The sequence below is a fragment of the Drosophila subobscura genome, chromosome U (genome assembly GCF_008121235.1).
Source record: "Drosophila subobscura isolate 14011-0131.10 chromosome U, UCBerk_Dsub_1.0, whole genome shotgun sequence".
Taxonomy (NCBI): Eukaryota; Metazoa; Arthropoda; class Insecta; order Diptera; family Drosophilidae; genus Drosophila; species Drosophila subobscura.
The window spans coordinates 16,208,222-16,223,855 of NC_048534.1; the positions used below are offsets into that span (position 1 = coordinate 16,208,222).

General features: G+C 41.8%; 1 protein-coding gene across 1 annotated transcript in view; it reads left to right on the forward strand.

Moving 5' to 3' along the window:
* LOC117901458 overlaps positions 1-15,634 on the forward strand; it is a 50,966-nt gene that overhangs the window by 19,687 nt on the left and 15,645 nt on the right. Inside the window, 1 exon segment of the mRNA XM_034812212.1 lies at positions 14,353-15,071. Within this exon segment, the coding sequence (XP_034668103.1) occupies positions 15,005-15,071 (67 nt within the window). The 5' untranslated portion in view covers positions 14,353-15,004.

Below are 15,634 nucleotides of genomic sequence, written 5' to 3' on the forward strand. Positions count from 1 at the left end.
CCTCTGCAGAAGTACCAGGTGCCCCTCGAAATTATGCAATCGGAAAATATGCTGCATGCTTTGTGTGTCTGTGTGTCGGGCAATGGATACCTTTTGGCTCTGGACAACATATTGATGATGGCAGAAGGCCCAGGCCAAGCAACTAGTTGACACCGAATCGTATACCCCCATCCGTGTGGGCCCTGCATGCAGAAGTCACTTAAAAGTGGCCCCCGTGGGACTTCAGCAAATTGTCGGATTGCATTTCGGCACAAAGTTGGCTTCAATTAATTAAAGACGCCTCCGGACTGGGACTTGGCCCAGTGTGTGGGTGTGGAGATTACAGACAATGGAAAATCATTACGTGTGCCAGCGAGCCAGTCGTATGTTAAGTATGTTGAAAGGTCACAGAGGGTGTGCTTTTGATTGTTGGTCGATTGACATCACGTGATGGAATTATGCTACTCACTACTCTTGCTGAAAAAAGTGAGAGTTAATACAAAGAGTCTCTATTGGAGATCACTTTGTGACTTCCTTTCCTTTAAAACTCTAAGCCCAGCTCTGCTTTCACCAGCTTAAACCATGCATTATGATTTCGTAGATTATAAATAAGCTACTTTCGTTTCACTTCCATTGCTTTGCTCTGCTTTACACAGTTGCATTTGGGAGTTCGCTCTTTTCCTGCTAGTGTTTGTTGATGGAGAAAGGTATATCCCGCAGTTGACGGAGCTTGAGAGCTTTGTTAATAGAGTATATACCTAGTGTTAATAGTGTTATATCTAAATTCTAGTTCCACACATATCCTTCACTTCACAGAAGAATTCCTGTTCAAGTTATAAATGCCTGAGTGATTGAGGTACTTTTAGAATCACAGCTTATTTCGATTCGTCTAATCATCCAGATTATCATTCGTAATTCCATTTGGAGTGCATTCCTTGCCTTTCTAAGCCCAAAACAAATCCATTTCTCAAGGCAATTTGTTCATCCAATTTGGGGTTTTATTCCCCCAAAAAGTTGTAAGCCAGGCAGAAGCCGAAACCAAAAAGAAATAACTCCATCAAATAAGCTGGCATATTAAAACAGTCGGAAAGAGCGAGTGGATGGCTGGGTAACGGGCTGGGGCTGGGCTTGGTCCGGGTCCTGGCTTGGGGTCAAGTGTGACAGGGCACATTCTGGCTCGTTGGCTGTCTCAACTGTCAGGTGCAACACTTTGGCTATTAGAACGCAAAATTTAACAATGTCGCCCAGGCAAAGAGTCACCTCATCCTCTTGTCGCTTGGTACCTGTACCTGCCCAGCATATTCTGTGCACATGTGTAAGTGCAGCGCCACAGGTCATAAATTCAATTTGGCTAACAAACACGTTGCATACGTACGCAAACACACATACATGTACAGGTATGTATGTACATTCTCCCATACAGACAGTTGCCGGTCGCACGCTGCAACATGTGCAAACTTGTTAGCCAAAGCAATTTTTCATCCCAACAAATGGTTGCTGGAGATGTTAGTCTTACTTTTCACCCATCTTGATACCCTTTATTAAAGGGTAGTCGCCACTTGAGCGCTGTCTGCCCATTAGCTACAAGAAAAATAGTTAAATAAGAGTTTAATGCTGTAGATGATTGCTTATATTGATTATAGGTATAAATAAATTGAAAGGAATGGTCCAACAAAACTCGAAGGGTATTTCGTCATCGACTTTTACCAGTTAGTTTTATCTCCCTCGTTTTTTGTTAACATTTTTCGGTTTCACTTTGTTTCGGTTTCTGCGAAATCAGAACCGTAAACTAATTAAGATGATTAAAATCTTTTGTTTTGCTTCGCTTGCCATGACTAACCAAAAAAAAAGTAAAATAAACTGAGATCCTTATGTAGAAAAAATGTGTCCCCCGCATAAAGCTAGGAAGTAAATTTGATTTAGAAAAATTTCCATTTAGTTTTGTCAAATGGAATCTGTAAAAATCTATTGGGGCAAAGCATAGAGAGAGAGAGAGAGAGAGAGAGAGAGAGCGGGAGAGTAAGGAAGCGGAAAAAGGGAAAAACTTAAATAATATAAAAACTGGAAACTAGAAAACGGAAAGCGGAAGCTGGGAGCAGCAACAAATATCCGATTAAATTATGCTCAAAGTCAAAAGCGCAGACAAAACTGGCTAACAAACATTGGACCGGCCAAAAGCACTTTTGGCCCTGGTTCAGGCCAAATAAGAAAAGTTTTCTGCACACTCTATCCTGTCCCGCCCCACTCCCCCACTCCTCCAACTCGCTGTGGTAGCTCTCTAGCTCTGTGTGTCCCTCTCCTTATGTAGTTCTCGTTCTCTAAAAATAAATCAAATAATTCAATTTTAAGCTAAACTTATTTTCGTATTAAAAATGAAAATCAAATAGAAGATAAAAAAGGATCAAGCTGTGCTGGGAAATGCTCTTATGTGGGATGCACTCCCATCCCCGTTCTCCCACTATTTTCCTCCACTTTGTGACAGTGGGCGTGGCTGGTAGTCATGCCAACGCATAAAACTGCAACCGCACGGGGCGGCTGTGTCTCTGTGCTCCTCTCTCGCTCTCCTCCTCCATGTGAGTGTGTGCTTCTGCCACTGTCTGAGTGTGTGTGTCTGCGTTTATACCCTGTAATCGCTGGGTTCAAGGGCATATTGTATTAATTGAGGAGCAAGAGACAGCGGTGATGGATTAATGGCTGGATGGATGATGAGCTGTAATCTGACAAGTGTATACAATATACCTTTTGTTCCCAATAAGATAGTGAAAGAAAGTGGAAACTTTCGGTGTCGTTATTCCATCCTGCAGCGCGTCAACTTGTTCTCTGTGTCTGTGTGTGCTTTGGGTGTGTGTAAGTCATATCCTTTTGCAATTTTCGTCGTTGTTGGCCACTAACCTCACCCATATACCATTGTCCAAGGATATACCCATGTGCGTTCGTCTGTCGGCTAGAGTGTGTTCCATGTGGCAAGCACAATAAAATTGTTTGTCGTTGAACGTACGAGTAGTATAAGCAAAATGTTCTCTCTCTCTCTCTCTCTGTCTCTCTCTTTCTCCCTGTCTCTCTCTTTCTCCCATGACTGCTGGGCCTGAGATTTATGCGGGTAGCCAAAAAGTAGTTGACTTTTTTTTATTATATGCTGCTGTCTCCAGCCTGCAAATTGCATGAAAGTTAAGCAGTTCAGTTCGGTGTCCGAGAGCTAATGCCGCGCCCCACTGCACAAAAGCCACAATAATCGGAATGGAGAGAGGCTTTACTCGGGGCAAGGTATAAAGTATGGCTGCAGTGCTGCCTTTTGCGTTTGGATAACCCGAACACCACAGAGACACAGGCAGAGACAAAATCAATTAATAGTTTGGGCCCAACCGCAGGCGGTCTTTAAATTTCCTTCCTGTCCACTCTTTGTGCATATTGCAACACTGTCATAGCAGCGGGGGAGCAGAGTGCAACACATTTTGTGTAACTGTGCTTGGACTTTTGCTCTTTGTCCTTCACAGCCGGCTATAAATAATAAATAAATAAATGTTTGAATGCACCTACAATCAACAGAACAGAAAAACAACCACACTGGGTAGATTGTATTCGTGTGGAGGTTGGCGTCGGAATACAAGAAAAGAAAAATACAATTTTTCATAATCGAAAACGTGACTGTAATTTTTGAGCTGCCTAGCAAAATATCCATTTGAATGGTGTTCCTCAAAGCCGATTAGCCTTAAAATTCATTGGAAAACTCCTATAGCCAACACAACGCTTCTTAGCACACAATTCAACGCCTAGATGTGTGGAGAAATGTCCGGAAAAAGCCGTATACTTGTTGGTTTTCGTTACACTGAAAAATCTTACATAGGCCTTCTATCCTGTTGATTTTCACACATTGCCTTTATATGATATTCAGTTGAATTCGCTCTGTGGAATGTCCCTTCACCTAGCAGAGTTTTTCCTTTCCATTTTCGATATCTGGTCGGAGGGTGCGGGCTGCTTTTGTTCGAATGAAAATGCGATTTGCACTTTTTTATGATTGGCATGTGTTAATAAATTTTCAAGGCTCATGGCTATGAGTGGCACGTCACGTTGTCCGTTTCAGCACTCAGACCCACTCTGGGTGTGTGGGAGAACTGACACGTGTTTTCGTGTTCTATCCCATCTATGGGTCCTATCCGCTAAGGTCTCTAAATTAGCTCCACACTAATTTTGTGCTTCGATGAGCAAAAGTTTCCTTCCTGGCAGCCTGAAATGCGGAACCGAATGAAGCGGTAAATGATGGCGGAACCGTGTCGGAAGGGAGAAATGCTGTTGACACGATGACAGGATATTTTTTTAATCAATTTATGTTTTGGTGTTGTTTTGGTAAAAAACATTAATAAATAACTTAACTCAAATGTCAATGGCTCAATTTTCGTTTTGATATTTTTTATTGACTAACCAAAAAAGGGCCCAATCGTTCAAAATAAATGGGAAAAAGTGTTCGCTTTTGGGAATCGAAATCATAGATACTCTAGAGAGATTGAAGATCATGATTTTAGTTGATAAAGGAACTTGTTGAAAAAAACGAATGTGTAGCCCTGAAAATGGAACCAAGAATTAAGCTGGATAAACTGTTGGAATGCACATAGCCATCATCTCAAATACCGGTGTGTGTGTATTTCGGTGTGCCATCAGCAGTTTACCTGATCAAAATCATAATACCCTCCACTGCATGGGTATCAGAAACCGAAAACAAATTCCCGTTCAATTCCTATCGCCCCAAACACTTCATGGCAAATTAACTTAAAACGTTTTTTTGCATATCCAAATAAACACGGAACCATAGAGAAAGATACCGAGAGAGAAAGAGAGAGATCTGATCTATTTATTCAATGAAAATGCCAAATAAAAAATATAGCAAAAATAAAATATATATGCATAATACCAAATGGAGCGGGAACTTCCGGCGTTCAAACATCACACACAAACACATTCCCGCACCCGAGCATACATATAAATAAATTTTCATTTCGTTTCGCATGCATCAAACATTTGACAATTTTATCTCCATGGGCGTTCGAGTGTCCTTTTTCCAGCGGGTCCCTCTAAGCGGCCGTTGTCCGGCCAAAAAGTAAATTTATGTTATGTTTTTCGGTGCCCAGAGCCATTCGCATTCGCATTTCCACAGCCATTGGCCATGTCCAGGCAGGAAATGCGTGTTTAGCAAATGTTTTTAAATTGTATAACGAGAATTTATGACGGACGCCGCCACAGCGCTCTAGCACCATGGGCAGGACCATGGCTCCTAAGGTACCCAAAAAAGAAACAGAAACAACAGCGACGAAAATGGCATGTTTCAAATTCGTTTAGCATTTCTTCTTTTTTTTTTTGTCATTTTCGGGTGTTGAAAGTAACACACACACACACATATATGGAGCTGTAGTGTGGATATAGATATAAAAGTAATTTTGAGAAAATTTTTGGAGATGTGAGGCCCATTTTGATACTCCTTATTGAAAATTGCATGTTGTACTTTCAGCATAAACTGAGAATATAAGTTGGAATAATAGTTATCCCGAAAGAGATTTTATTTCTTTATTCTTATCAATATTTATTTACTTAAAGTTTCTGATAATTGAGTTTAATTTATTCATATCTGCTGCCTTGGAGACTTTTATTTTCCCACTTCTCCCGTCTGCTGTCGTACCTCTGAAAATTAGACCAGAAAACCTTTTCCCTCAGAAATTTCCCATAGCTTCCCATTCCTATATATGACATTCCCTTTCAGCACTCTCCGCAGAACCCATTCTGCTTGCCATTTATTTGAGGCTCGTGGCACATTTAGGAACGGAACCCCACCGGCCGCCATGCCGGGTCCCAAGTTTGGTTTGTGCAGCATTTCAATGAGCAAATGCAAATAAATTATAAACAAAAAAGGGAGACGGAATTCAAATAAAAATATTGATGCCCTCCTGCCGCCTTTTCCGGGAACGTGACGAAATGTGTTTCGTGTTTGTTGTTTCTATTTGTCGAGCACTTAAAAGAAATAACCGCCACGTTCTATAAATTAGATGGCATTTCGTCGCTTTTATTCAGCGCGCTGGCTGGTGCGGTTTCTGGGATCTACTTTTGGTTCTGGCTCGGTTTCAGTTTTTGAGTCGGGGCTAACGAGGCGTACATATGTACACATGTATGTGTACGATGTCCTGACAAGTGAAAAATGTCCTTACATACCCCATCTTCCCCAAGAAGTTGCGGCTTCCTGGCTTTGCGTGTGTGTGAGTGGAGGTTTGTGGAAGTGTGAGTGAGTGGTTGTGGTTCAGCGCCATCTCCAGCTTAAGCTCCATCTCCTTCCCGTTCCCCGCCACCGTCAACCGCTTAATTATTCATTGAAGCCAATGCATTGGAATGTCAAGAACCGCAGGCTTATAAATGGCACGGCAAACCCCACTCCACGCACAATCCTGCGGCCATTTCCACTGAGTATTAATCAGCTCTTTAGTGTTGTGAAGAAAATTGATTCGAAATATTCGAAGGAGCCTTTTCTGCTTCTTCTCTGGGGAGCCATCTAATGCGATTTGTATGGTCATTTTTGTGCCTTTGGTGTAAAATGTGGCAACACATGCCCCATGCATTTGCACATCATAAACCCAACGATAATTGCACTTCACAGAAAAAGAGCGCAGGGAAAGGAATGTGGAAAATGGAAAGTTTTCTGCATTGTTATCTGTCTCTCCGTGACTGTCTATGTCATGTGCGCCTTTAGCAGCCTCTCTTCTAGTCATAATGATTACAGTACAGAGTGCAATGACACATACTCGTGCATGTGCACGTGTACACAGATGCATAGAAAAACATTCACATACTTTTATTTTTGTGGGCTACAGTAATCATCGCCTAAGAAGACACCCGCCCTCTCTCTAACGTTCCTCGCACACGCACAAATATTTCAAAAATATGAGTATGTATACCTCAACATAATCTATTAGGCTTTCGAAATAGTTTGCTGAAAAATTTCGAAAGCGTTTTTGAAACTGTTTGAGGCCTGTTCGGCAAACATTTCACACATGTCCATCCGCATTTGCACTCATATGCATATCCTCTGGTGATTGTTTGTTTGTGTTCGTGGCTTGGTTTCTTCTGTGCGTGCTTCCACGTTCTTTTTCTGAACTTCTTTTTTTCTAGTATTACGTTTTTTTTTCACTTTTCTGTATTTTTTTGTAGCATTTAGCAGCATGGGGCGTGCTTTTGGCTGCGTTTTGTGCACCAAATGACCGAGTTCTTTGTTATAGTTACTACCTACTTCTCCTGCCACTGACGACTGTAAATGCATTCATGTGTTTGTGTGTGAGATTCTCTCGGCATGCGTTTGTGTGTCTGCGTTTTTGCTGCCTACAATTTTATGCAGCCGCATTTATGAGTTTGCATGTCGTGTTTGTTCCACCGTGTCCCCCTACCCTATATAGCACCACCCTCATGACACTACCCCCGCCATATAGACATGTGCAGCTGCCAACACTTTCAATTGTTTTCAACACTATAAATCCACGACAATGAGCACGAAGCAAAGTTGAAGTTGCTTTTACTGTTTGTGTGTTTTTTTATTTGCACTAAATTGCGTTTTTCCGGCGGCCAAATGTAGCTGTAAAAGTGAAAATGGGGCTTAACTTTTGCCTTTTGAAAGATTCTTCAATTTGTGCATAATGTGGGCGAGGTAAACCGGTGAAAAGGAGTTTCTTCGCCTTGCATAAAATCAGTCTTTTTGCTATTTAAGATAGTTTACTTTCCTTTGCCTTTACTTTCGCTTATCTTTTCAACTTTCCACGACTTTCGACAACAACTCAAGCTGGCACAGTCACCTGGCAGTCAAGCACTTCTCATCAAATACAATTAATTGCTTTTGTTGTTTCAATTCTGTGATCGTTTGGTTCGCACTCGTCAAGCGACGAGCGAGAGCCTCACGAACTAGAGTACGAACCAACCGATCACATAATTAAAGCAACAACAAAACCAGCAAAACCCAAGTGTCGTATTTAATGCAAAAATTGCCTTATCTCTGCTCTCATCTCGCACGCAGTTTTGAGCTACGCAGAGCACATCTCCTCTCCTGCTCTCTGCTACGGCTCAGTTCAAAGCGAGAGCGGTAGCGAAAGCATAGCAATGTTGTTATTGCTTTTGCTGACATGGAGTAGTAAGTGCGAAAACTCTTGACCAGTACCGGCTATTGATAAAGCGATAAAATCGATTTAGGCACATATGTATGTACATATGTACATACATACATACATACATACATATGTATGTACTATGTCCGTCTGTACCTGTCCGCAAACTTTCCTTCTTAAATTCGCTTACATTTATTTGTAAAGTGTACTCTTTGGTTTAACTTTAAGTTAGTTCAATGTGCCAAAGGTTTCATTTTACAATCTCCAAGTAACTCTATTTTAAAATATTGACCTAAAGTTGGTTAGAGCAAACGCTTCAGACATTTTCCATTGCCATGAAAGACAATTAGAGATGGCAAGATCCAACAGAGATTCATTTAGTAATCAAATGAAACATTTGCGAAATTATTTTCCCGTCTTCCCTCGACCCACTTCTCCTGCTCCACATCCCATAAACATAAAGAAAAGCCATTTGTATGCAAAATAGATTCTCTGCCTCTGAAATGCAGACTAAGACTACACTCCACATCTGGAGACTCAGTCAGAGCCGGTGGACTATGACTGTGACTGGGACAAGGCGTCACTACTATTTGGCACTGACTCACATTTACATGCTAAATAGTCTCCAGTGGGAGCAGGAGGAGCTCCTCTATAGTCTCCTTCTCTGAGACTCTATCTCCGATTCCGATTCCGATTCCGACTTTGCGTGTAATTGAAACGTTAAATAATAAAGCCGCCTGTGGAGTGTAAGAGATTCAATCAGTTCATAAAGGAGATGGCCGTCGTCGGTGGCAGGCAATTAGGAACTGGATTTACCTCACAAAGGGAATCATCTGCTACAGATGGAGGTGGTAGGGATACGGCACGAATGGAGCCTTTGCACCTTCACAGAATTTCGAATAATCAAATTTATGCAGAGCAACAAGAGAAAACGAACTTGAAACAAAACAAATTGAGGAAAAAAGTTGACGCAATCAGCGGTGGTATTGCCATCTCCTTTCGACCATCTTCTTCCTGCACTATTCCTCTCACACATATCTTCCCTCCCCACCACACAAGGTTTCTTTCTATTCGGAAAATGTGGTAGAGAGGAAGATCGGGGCAAAATTAGTTGGCTGCAACCTGCAAAAGGAAAAGTTTTACGCTTAAGTAAAAGTGCAAATGCTTGCCATTCTTTCTCTTCTCTGCTGTTACGGTCTAGCCATCTCTTTCTATATTCATTGGCTGCCTCCATTTCCCTCTCTCTCCCTCTCTCCGTCTCGTTATTTCTTTCCCTTTCCCTCTGCTTCTATTGGCTTTGGTGGTTCCGATGCCTTTCTTCGCGCAAATTGCGCACAAATTAGTTCAAGTTGAGGCGCATTTCAGCGTTATGACTGTCAATGAGCCGATGTCGGGGCACATAGAAAGGGTACAACATGCCGGCGGAGGTGCAAGGAGAAGGACAGGAAGCTGCCTCAACTTCAAATCGCCTCCCGGGCATGTGCAGCACAACAAGAAAAAAGTTTAAGACCCTCCAGCTTTGGTCAGGATTGTAGGTGGGGGTAGCGAGTGGAGAGAGTCCTGAGAAAGTGTAGAGCGCTGGAGGCGGTGTCTCCTCATATCCCGTACCTTCTTCTTCTCTCCATATCCCTGCTGGCATTGTGCCCCAGTCAGCAGTTTTTGTTTGGGCTAATGATGCGAAGGATAGGATGATGTCGATGTTATTGGTATTTTCTATTGATGCTTCACTAGCTTGGGAGATGTGTGTGTGTGAGTGTTACCAATCTCCCACTCTCCAGGTCTGCTTCTCTCTCTTGCCGTTCTCCACTGTTGTTTTTCTTTTTGGAGTAGGCAGAACTGTGTGCGTATCAATAAAACTGCCATTGATGCAGGCTCTGTGGAGGACTTAACGTAGACTAGAGGATAGGAGCACCATGTGGTGATTTTTTTAAGAGGAAAGTAGTCAGGCTCAGGCTTATCATGTTAGCTAAGGATAAGTTAACTGGTACTTCGACAGTTCAGGAATATGTTGATAAATTATTCAATAAATTAATTATGGTTTTGTCATGTACTGTAGGTGTACGCATATCCTGGAATTGAGATGACCAAATAAACTCTGCGGAAAAGATTCAAAGGAATGTTTGTGTTGTACAACAGAACCTACAACATACAGGTAGCTTCGTAGTACCTGGAAATATTGCCAAAAAGAACAGAGAAAATATGTTAAGCAGCTATGACAAAGGGAGCACTAATGATTGCTGCAGGCTAAGAAACAACAAAAAACGGATAACTACATCTGCACATCATTAAGGGACTACAGCTGAAACACAGAAACTCTGAACATCAGAGTAGCTTAGATATCGAAAATGAATAGTTCTCTTTTTCAGTTCTGCTAAGCTTAGCAGAGCTCTGTTATGTGCTTAAACGTTAAAAAAACACATGTTAAGCTGCTGTTGACATAAGAGATTCCCCCTATTTTAACAGTTTGCAACCCTAACAGCCCACTGTTACAGCCTATACATTTACATATCTTAACATAGTGATTTTACATTGCTCTGTTAAACCCATTAACATCACGCCACTACCTACTAACAGTGACAAAGTGGAATTGAAACAAACAAAGAGAATGTTGAGTATTTGGTTGTGTTCGCTCTGTATCTTCATTTTTGCCTTTCTCTTTCGTTCTTTGGTACGAATATTCATTCGTAACCTCAGACAACGCGAACTAGTTTATGCCTCCACCATATTACTCTCCTACACATCCACTCTTTTGCCGAAGAACACACTTCGTTCTCGTGTTCCGTTCTTATCCTGTGATATCCTCGTGCGCGCCCTCGTCCTCTGTGAAGCTCGACTGTGTGCGCGTGTGTGTATGTGAGTGGGGCCTGTAAAAAGCAGGTAATAAGGGGAGCAAAGCTTTTAGTCTTGGTCGGTTATTGGTGCTGTGTGGTTGACGACGCGACGCCGAAACTCCTGCGTGCTCCTTCCGTGTCCTTCCGTGGTCTGCTATCCACCCAAAACGCGTTTTAGCCGAACGCACGGCGACCATCGTGCGTGTGTCCCAGTCGTGGGTGTTCGAGTGCGACTGTGTGCGCGTGTGTTTGTGTGTGTGTATGAGTGCAAATTATGAATAAAAAGTATTCGAAACAAACACAAGCTGCACTACTCGTATGAGCAAAAGGATAACAGAGCAAAACTAAGTAGTCTCCAAACAGAAATTCATATTCATAAAGAAGTTCTCGCGCGCCACCGAATGTGTGTTTGCCAGCAGAAAGGGGGAATCCCTCATACTGTTTTGCCAACGTTTTGACAAATTAAAATGCATAAATTATGAATGAAAGTACCGTTACGTGCGTGACAAGCAATCATTTGTTATTATTATGCACGTGGCCAGCCAACTCTTAAGGCTAGAAAAACGAGGAGAACACCTCCTTTGAAGTCCTGCCAAGTTCTCTACACTCCCGCGAATCGCGATTCCAAGGTCCAAGCGGCACCTCGGCGGCTCCTTAAGGTTGGCCAGGAAAAGAAAAAACGAAGAAAAATACCAGTCATAAGTAAGTATTATGCGACAAACAATTTCCTACAGATTTCCCCAGGGCAAGCGAGACAGAGTCAGACACAGAGAGAAGGAGCGTAAGAGAGAGGGAGAGGGAGAAACACACACAAATTGTAACTTAAAGTTTTATTAACTTGGTGGACCTTGGGGGCATCCCCGGTTCAATTTGTGCACACGCCTCAGGTGTCAACATAAATTATTATAATTATGAAATTCTATAGCCAGATACAGCCCTACATAACCGACATCTATTGCTCCTATATTTCCCGCTTATATATTAAATTCCCGTACAATGCCAATTAATTTTAGACGCTGAGCTGTGGGACACTGCCTGGCTGGCCTCTGGACTCTGAATTATGGGCTTTCATTAGTCTCATTTAGTTCCAGGTGGTTTCAAGCGGGGTAAACGAGAGAGGAGCAGAGAATCGAGGTGGAACCATCCCCTCTGGTAGATCGTTAAATTCCTAAACTCTCCAAGAGGTCACTTCCATGGTTAGACGGTTTTACGACCACATCAATTGGCACTAAAAAATGATATTGTCAGAAATAAAAACGAGATTTTTGTTGCCCCAACCAGCCATTATTGAGAAAACATATTTTAGAGAAATGTTTATCAAGAGTGGGGCAATTTTTGAAATTTATTTCATTGGCCATGTTTTTAATGGTCTCTGGCCATGGGAAAAACTCATAGTACCAGTCTGCTGAATAATTTTTCTTTTTATTATGGTTTATGTTTTGAGGAAATATTAGCAATATTTATTTGCTTTTCAGCATTTTATTTGATTATGCCCAATAACAATTATTTCTCAATGATTTGCATCCGATTTACTGTTGGCGCATAATGGAAAAAGTTCGAATTTGCATTTGTTTTTTGCATGAATTGAGTAAAATATGTCCTATATCACGGAAATTAAATTTCTAGAATGATTGATCTTTCCCATAAGCCACCTCAAGACTGTTCTGGCTTTAATTTTAAAGGAAAAGTGTGCCTCAAAATGCACAACATCAAGGGCTGGCCATGGCCCCAACTGGCACACACATAGCCACGCACAATGGGCCAACCCACAAACCCAACACACACAAATTCAGAGAGAGAGAGAGAGGGGGAGCAGAGCCAGTCATTCAGTCAGTGAGGCACTTCCCGTACAGCCATTCAGTCATTTCTTCATTTGGCATTCAGAGACCTCTCTCTCATCCATGGGCACACATGCAATATACAGACGACAAGGCGGCTCCTAAGCCTCTGCTTCTAACCCGAGCGTTTGTCGCCTCCTCCTTCTCACTGGGCCACCTTTTCCATGTGTGAGTGCCACATGACTTTCTGTGTGTTGCGACAAGCCATTGAACATGGCCTTATAAGCAAATCTGTGGCCAACATCCAGTGTGCCCTGTCCTCCCCCTTTAAAGCAGCAAAGAAAAACACTTTTAAAGACTGGCGAAATTGAATTTGTGGTAAAAATCCAGACCAAAAGATGTTCATGCACACGCATACGGGGGCTACAGAAGCTACAGAGCTGCAGAGATGTTAGTGACCCGAGTCCAAGAGTCCTTTTAGACCTTGTATACGACGGTGCAGGAGTATATATTTGCATATTTAACAAGCCAGTGCCATGACTGCCACATAATTAATTATGCAAAAGACTGAGACTTGGCCAAACATCAAGAATACGCAGTGTGTGTGTGTGTGTGTGTGGGTGTGTGGCTCTCCAACTATTTTGCATAAGCCACTCACTCGCACTGTTCGACAGGGGGTTTATGTATGTACGTGTGAGGCACATCTTAAAATAGCTGACAACAAGGTGCTAAAATTATTCATGGCCTCTAATTACAAAACATGATTTTCATTTTGGAAAACTTTTCCCCAAAAAGTCTTTCCTTTCCTTTCTATGTTTTCCCCCGTTGAGCTTCCTTTGGCTGCTTTTTGGGTAGATTTTCGGTTTTAATTGATTTTATGCAAATTTAATTTTAGCCAGACCCCAAGAACAATTACACAATCGCCCGCCCGCATGTCGTCTTCCTCCATGTGATTGTTAATTTATGCCTTTACTCAATGGTTTTTGAGTTTCGAAGATGGCCTCAAGTCCTCCGATTTGAGGGCTCTCCATTCTATGCCTTGGAGGGTTCTGCTTCCTGGCTGGGAGAGCATTTAATACATATTATCATTTATTGGCCATAAATTGTATGATTAATTCATTTGGTTTATTGTTTCTGTGCTCGCAGTACACAGAACAATTGTCTCTGTCACTTGAGGTCTGTGCTCAACGGGGAGTCTCGCAGTTGGAAATGCCCGAGGAAATTTACTTTGAGGCAAACTGCAGCAGGTTTTGCCTAAATACAATATACTCAAATATTCATTGTAATTCGGAATATATGTACATATGAGTGTACATATCTGTAAGAGTAAGATGTTTGATTTACCTTCGTACATACATATGTACGTGTGTCATATGTATGTCAGCTTAGGATAGTGAAAACTGTTAAGGAATCATGAGCTCTATCGAAATGAGGCAGCTGGCCAGCTACAATTCGTTGAGGCAAATAAATTACATTTTAATATCGATTGGTATGAGCGAATCCAGCTTGAATAAACTTAATATTTATGTGTAAACTTCAGTTTAGTTACACAACCCTTAATGACACTTGGCCAAGATCAGAAACTAAACTTGAACTTAGATAAATATTCAATACATCTCAATTTTCTTTCATTCACAGACCTCCTGGCACACGGAAACTTTTGCTGATGTTTCAATTAAATACAGTGCGTTCAGCGACAGACACCACAGAGCAAAACCCGGAGTAGTGGCAGCCCGAAAATAGAAATAGAACGAGAAATAAAAAGAGAAAGGGAAGGACCCACTGCCAAATAGAAGAGGAGCAAACACAAATAGGGAAAAACGCGCACAGCAGACAGGATATGGCATGTAAATGTGACTGAGGTCTGTGTGTTTGTGTGGGGGTGTGTACTGTACAGTGGAGCACGCTTAATAGGAGAAGCAAATAGCAACGAGCTCATGGAAAATAAATATAAATAAGCAGACGACAGAGCGAGCCAGGACAAGAAAAGCAATTGGTTGACGCTTTCCCTCGTTGGCGGTCAAGGGAAAATTTATTGCATTGCACAAATGAGACAAGAGGAAAACGCAAACGAAGCAAAAGCAAACACAGATAGAGCCAGTGGGAGAGGTACAGTTAGAGGAATAGGGGAAAAAATAGGAAAAATAACCAAATATTCCGCAACAAATTGAAAAATTAAAGTTTCACCCAAGACGAAGCTTGTTCGTTGGAAATAGAACGACAAAAACATATAGAGAAAGTGGAAGACAGTGTGAAAAGTATAGAAAAAGAAGGTTAATGCAACAACACCATGGATGCCCCACAATATAAACGTTGCCATCTCATTCTCGCCTGGATTCTTCTACAACTCTGCTACGGTAAGGAACAACTCTATCAACCAGCTGGGAAATTCACCCCTCGAATATACATAAATCATGCGCCATGTGTTCTAGTTGAAAGATAACTCATTTGAAATTCATTCAATAATCGATGGGGAAATCCCTTTTGAGACCCACTCAAGTTTATAAAGTTCCCGACAAAGTCAAGGCTGTCAAAGATGAGTCCCACCCACTTCCTCGAAGGAAATCCTTTCTCGCGAAATCCTTCCCCCCTTGGAATGGGAGCCCATTCCACTTCCCATGAATAAACAACAACTTTTGCCACTGCCTGTTATTTATTTTTAATTAAGTTCAACAAACTGCTTGGCGAAAACTAAACAAAATTAACTGACAAACAAGCAACAGTCGCGGTTAACCGCCGGGGTGGGTGAAGACTTTTGACTCTTCAACAGCTGGGGGGCTTGTCTCAGGTCACGAATAATTTAGATATTTAGAAAGTGGTAAAGCAATCAGATCCACTCGCAATTGAAAGCGAAAGAGCTGCTAAAGAGTTCTGATTGATTTGATACTCTTGCAAAAGGAAACATAAATATATTCTTTAA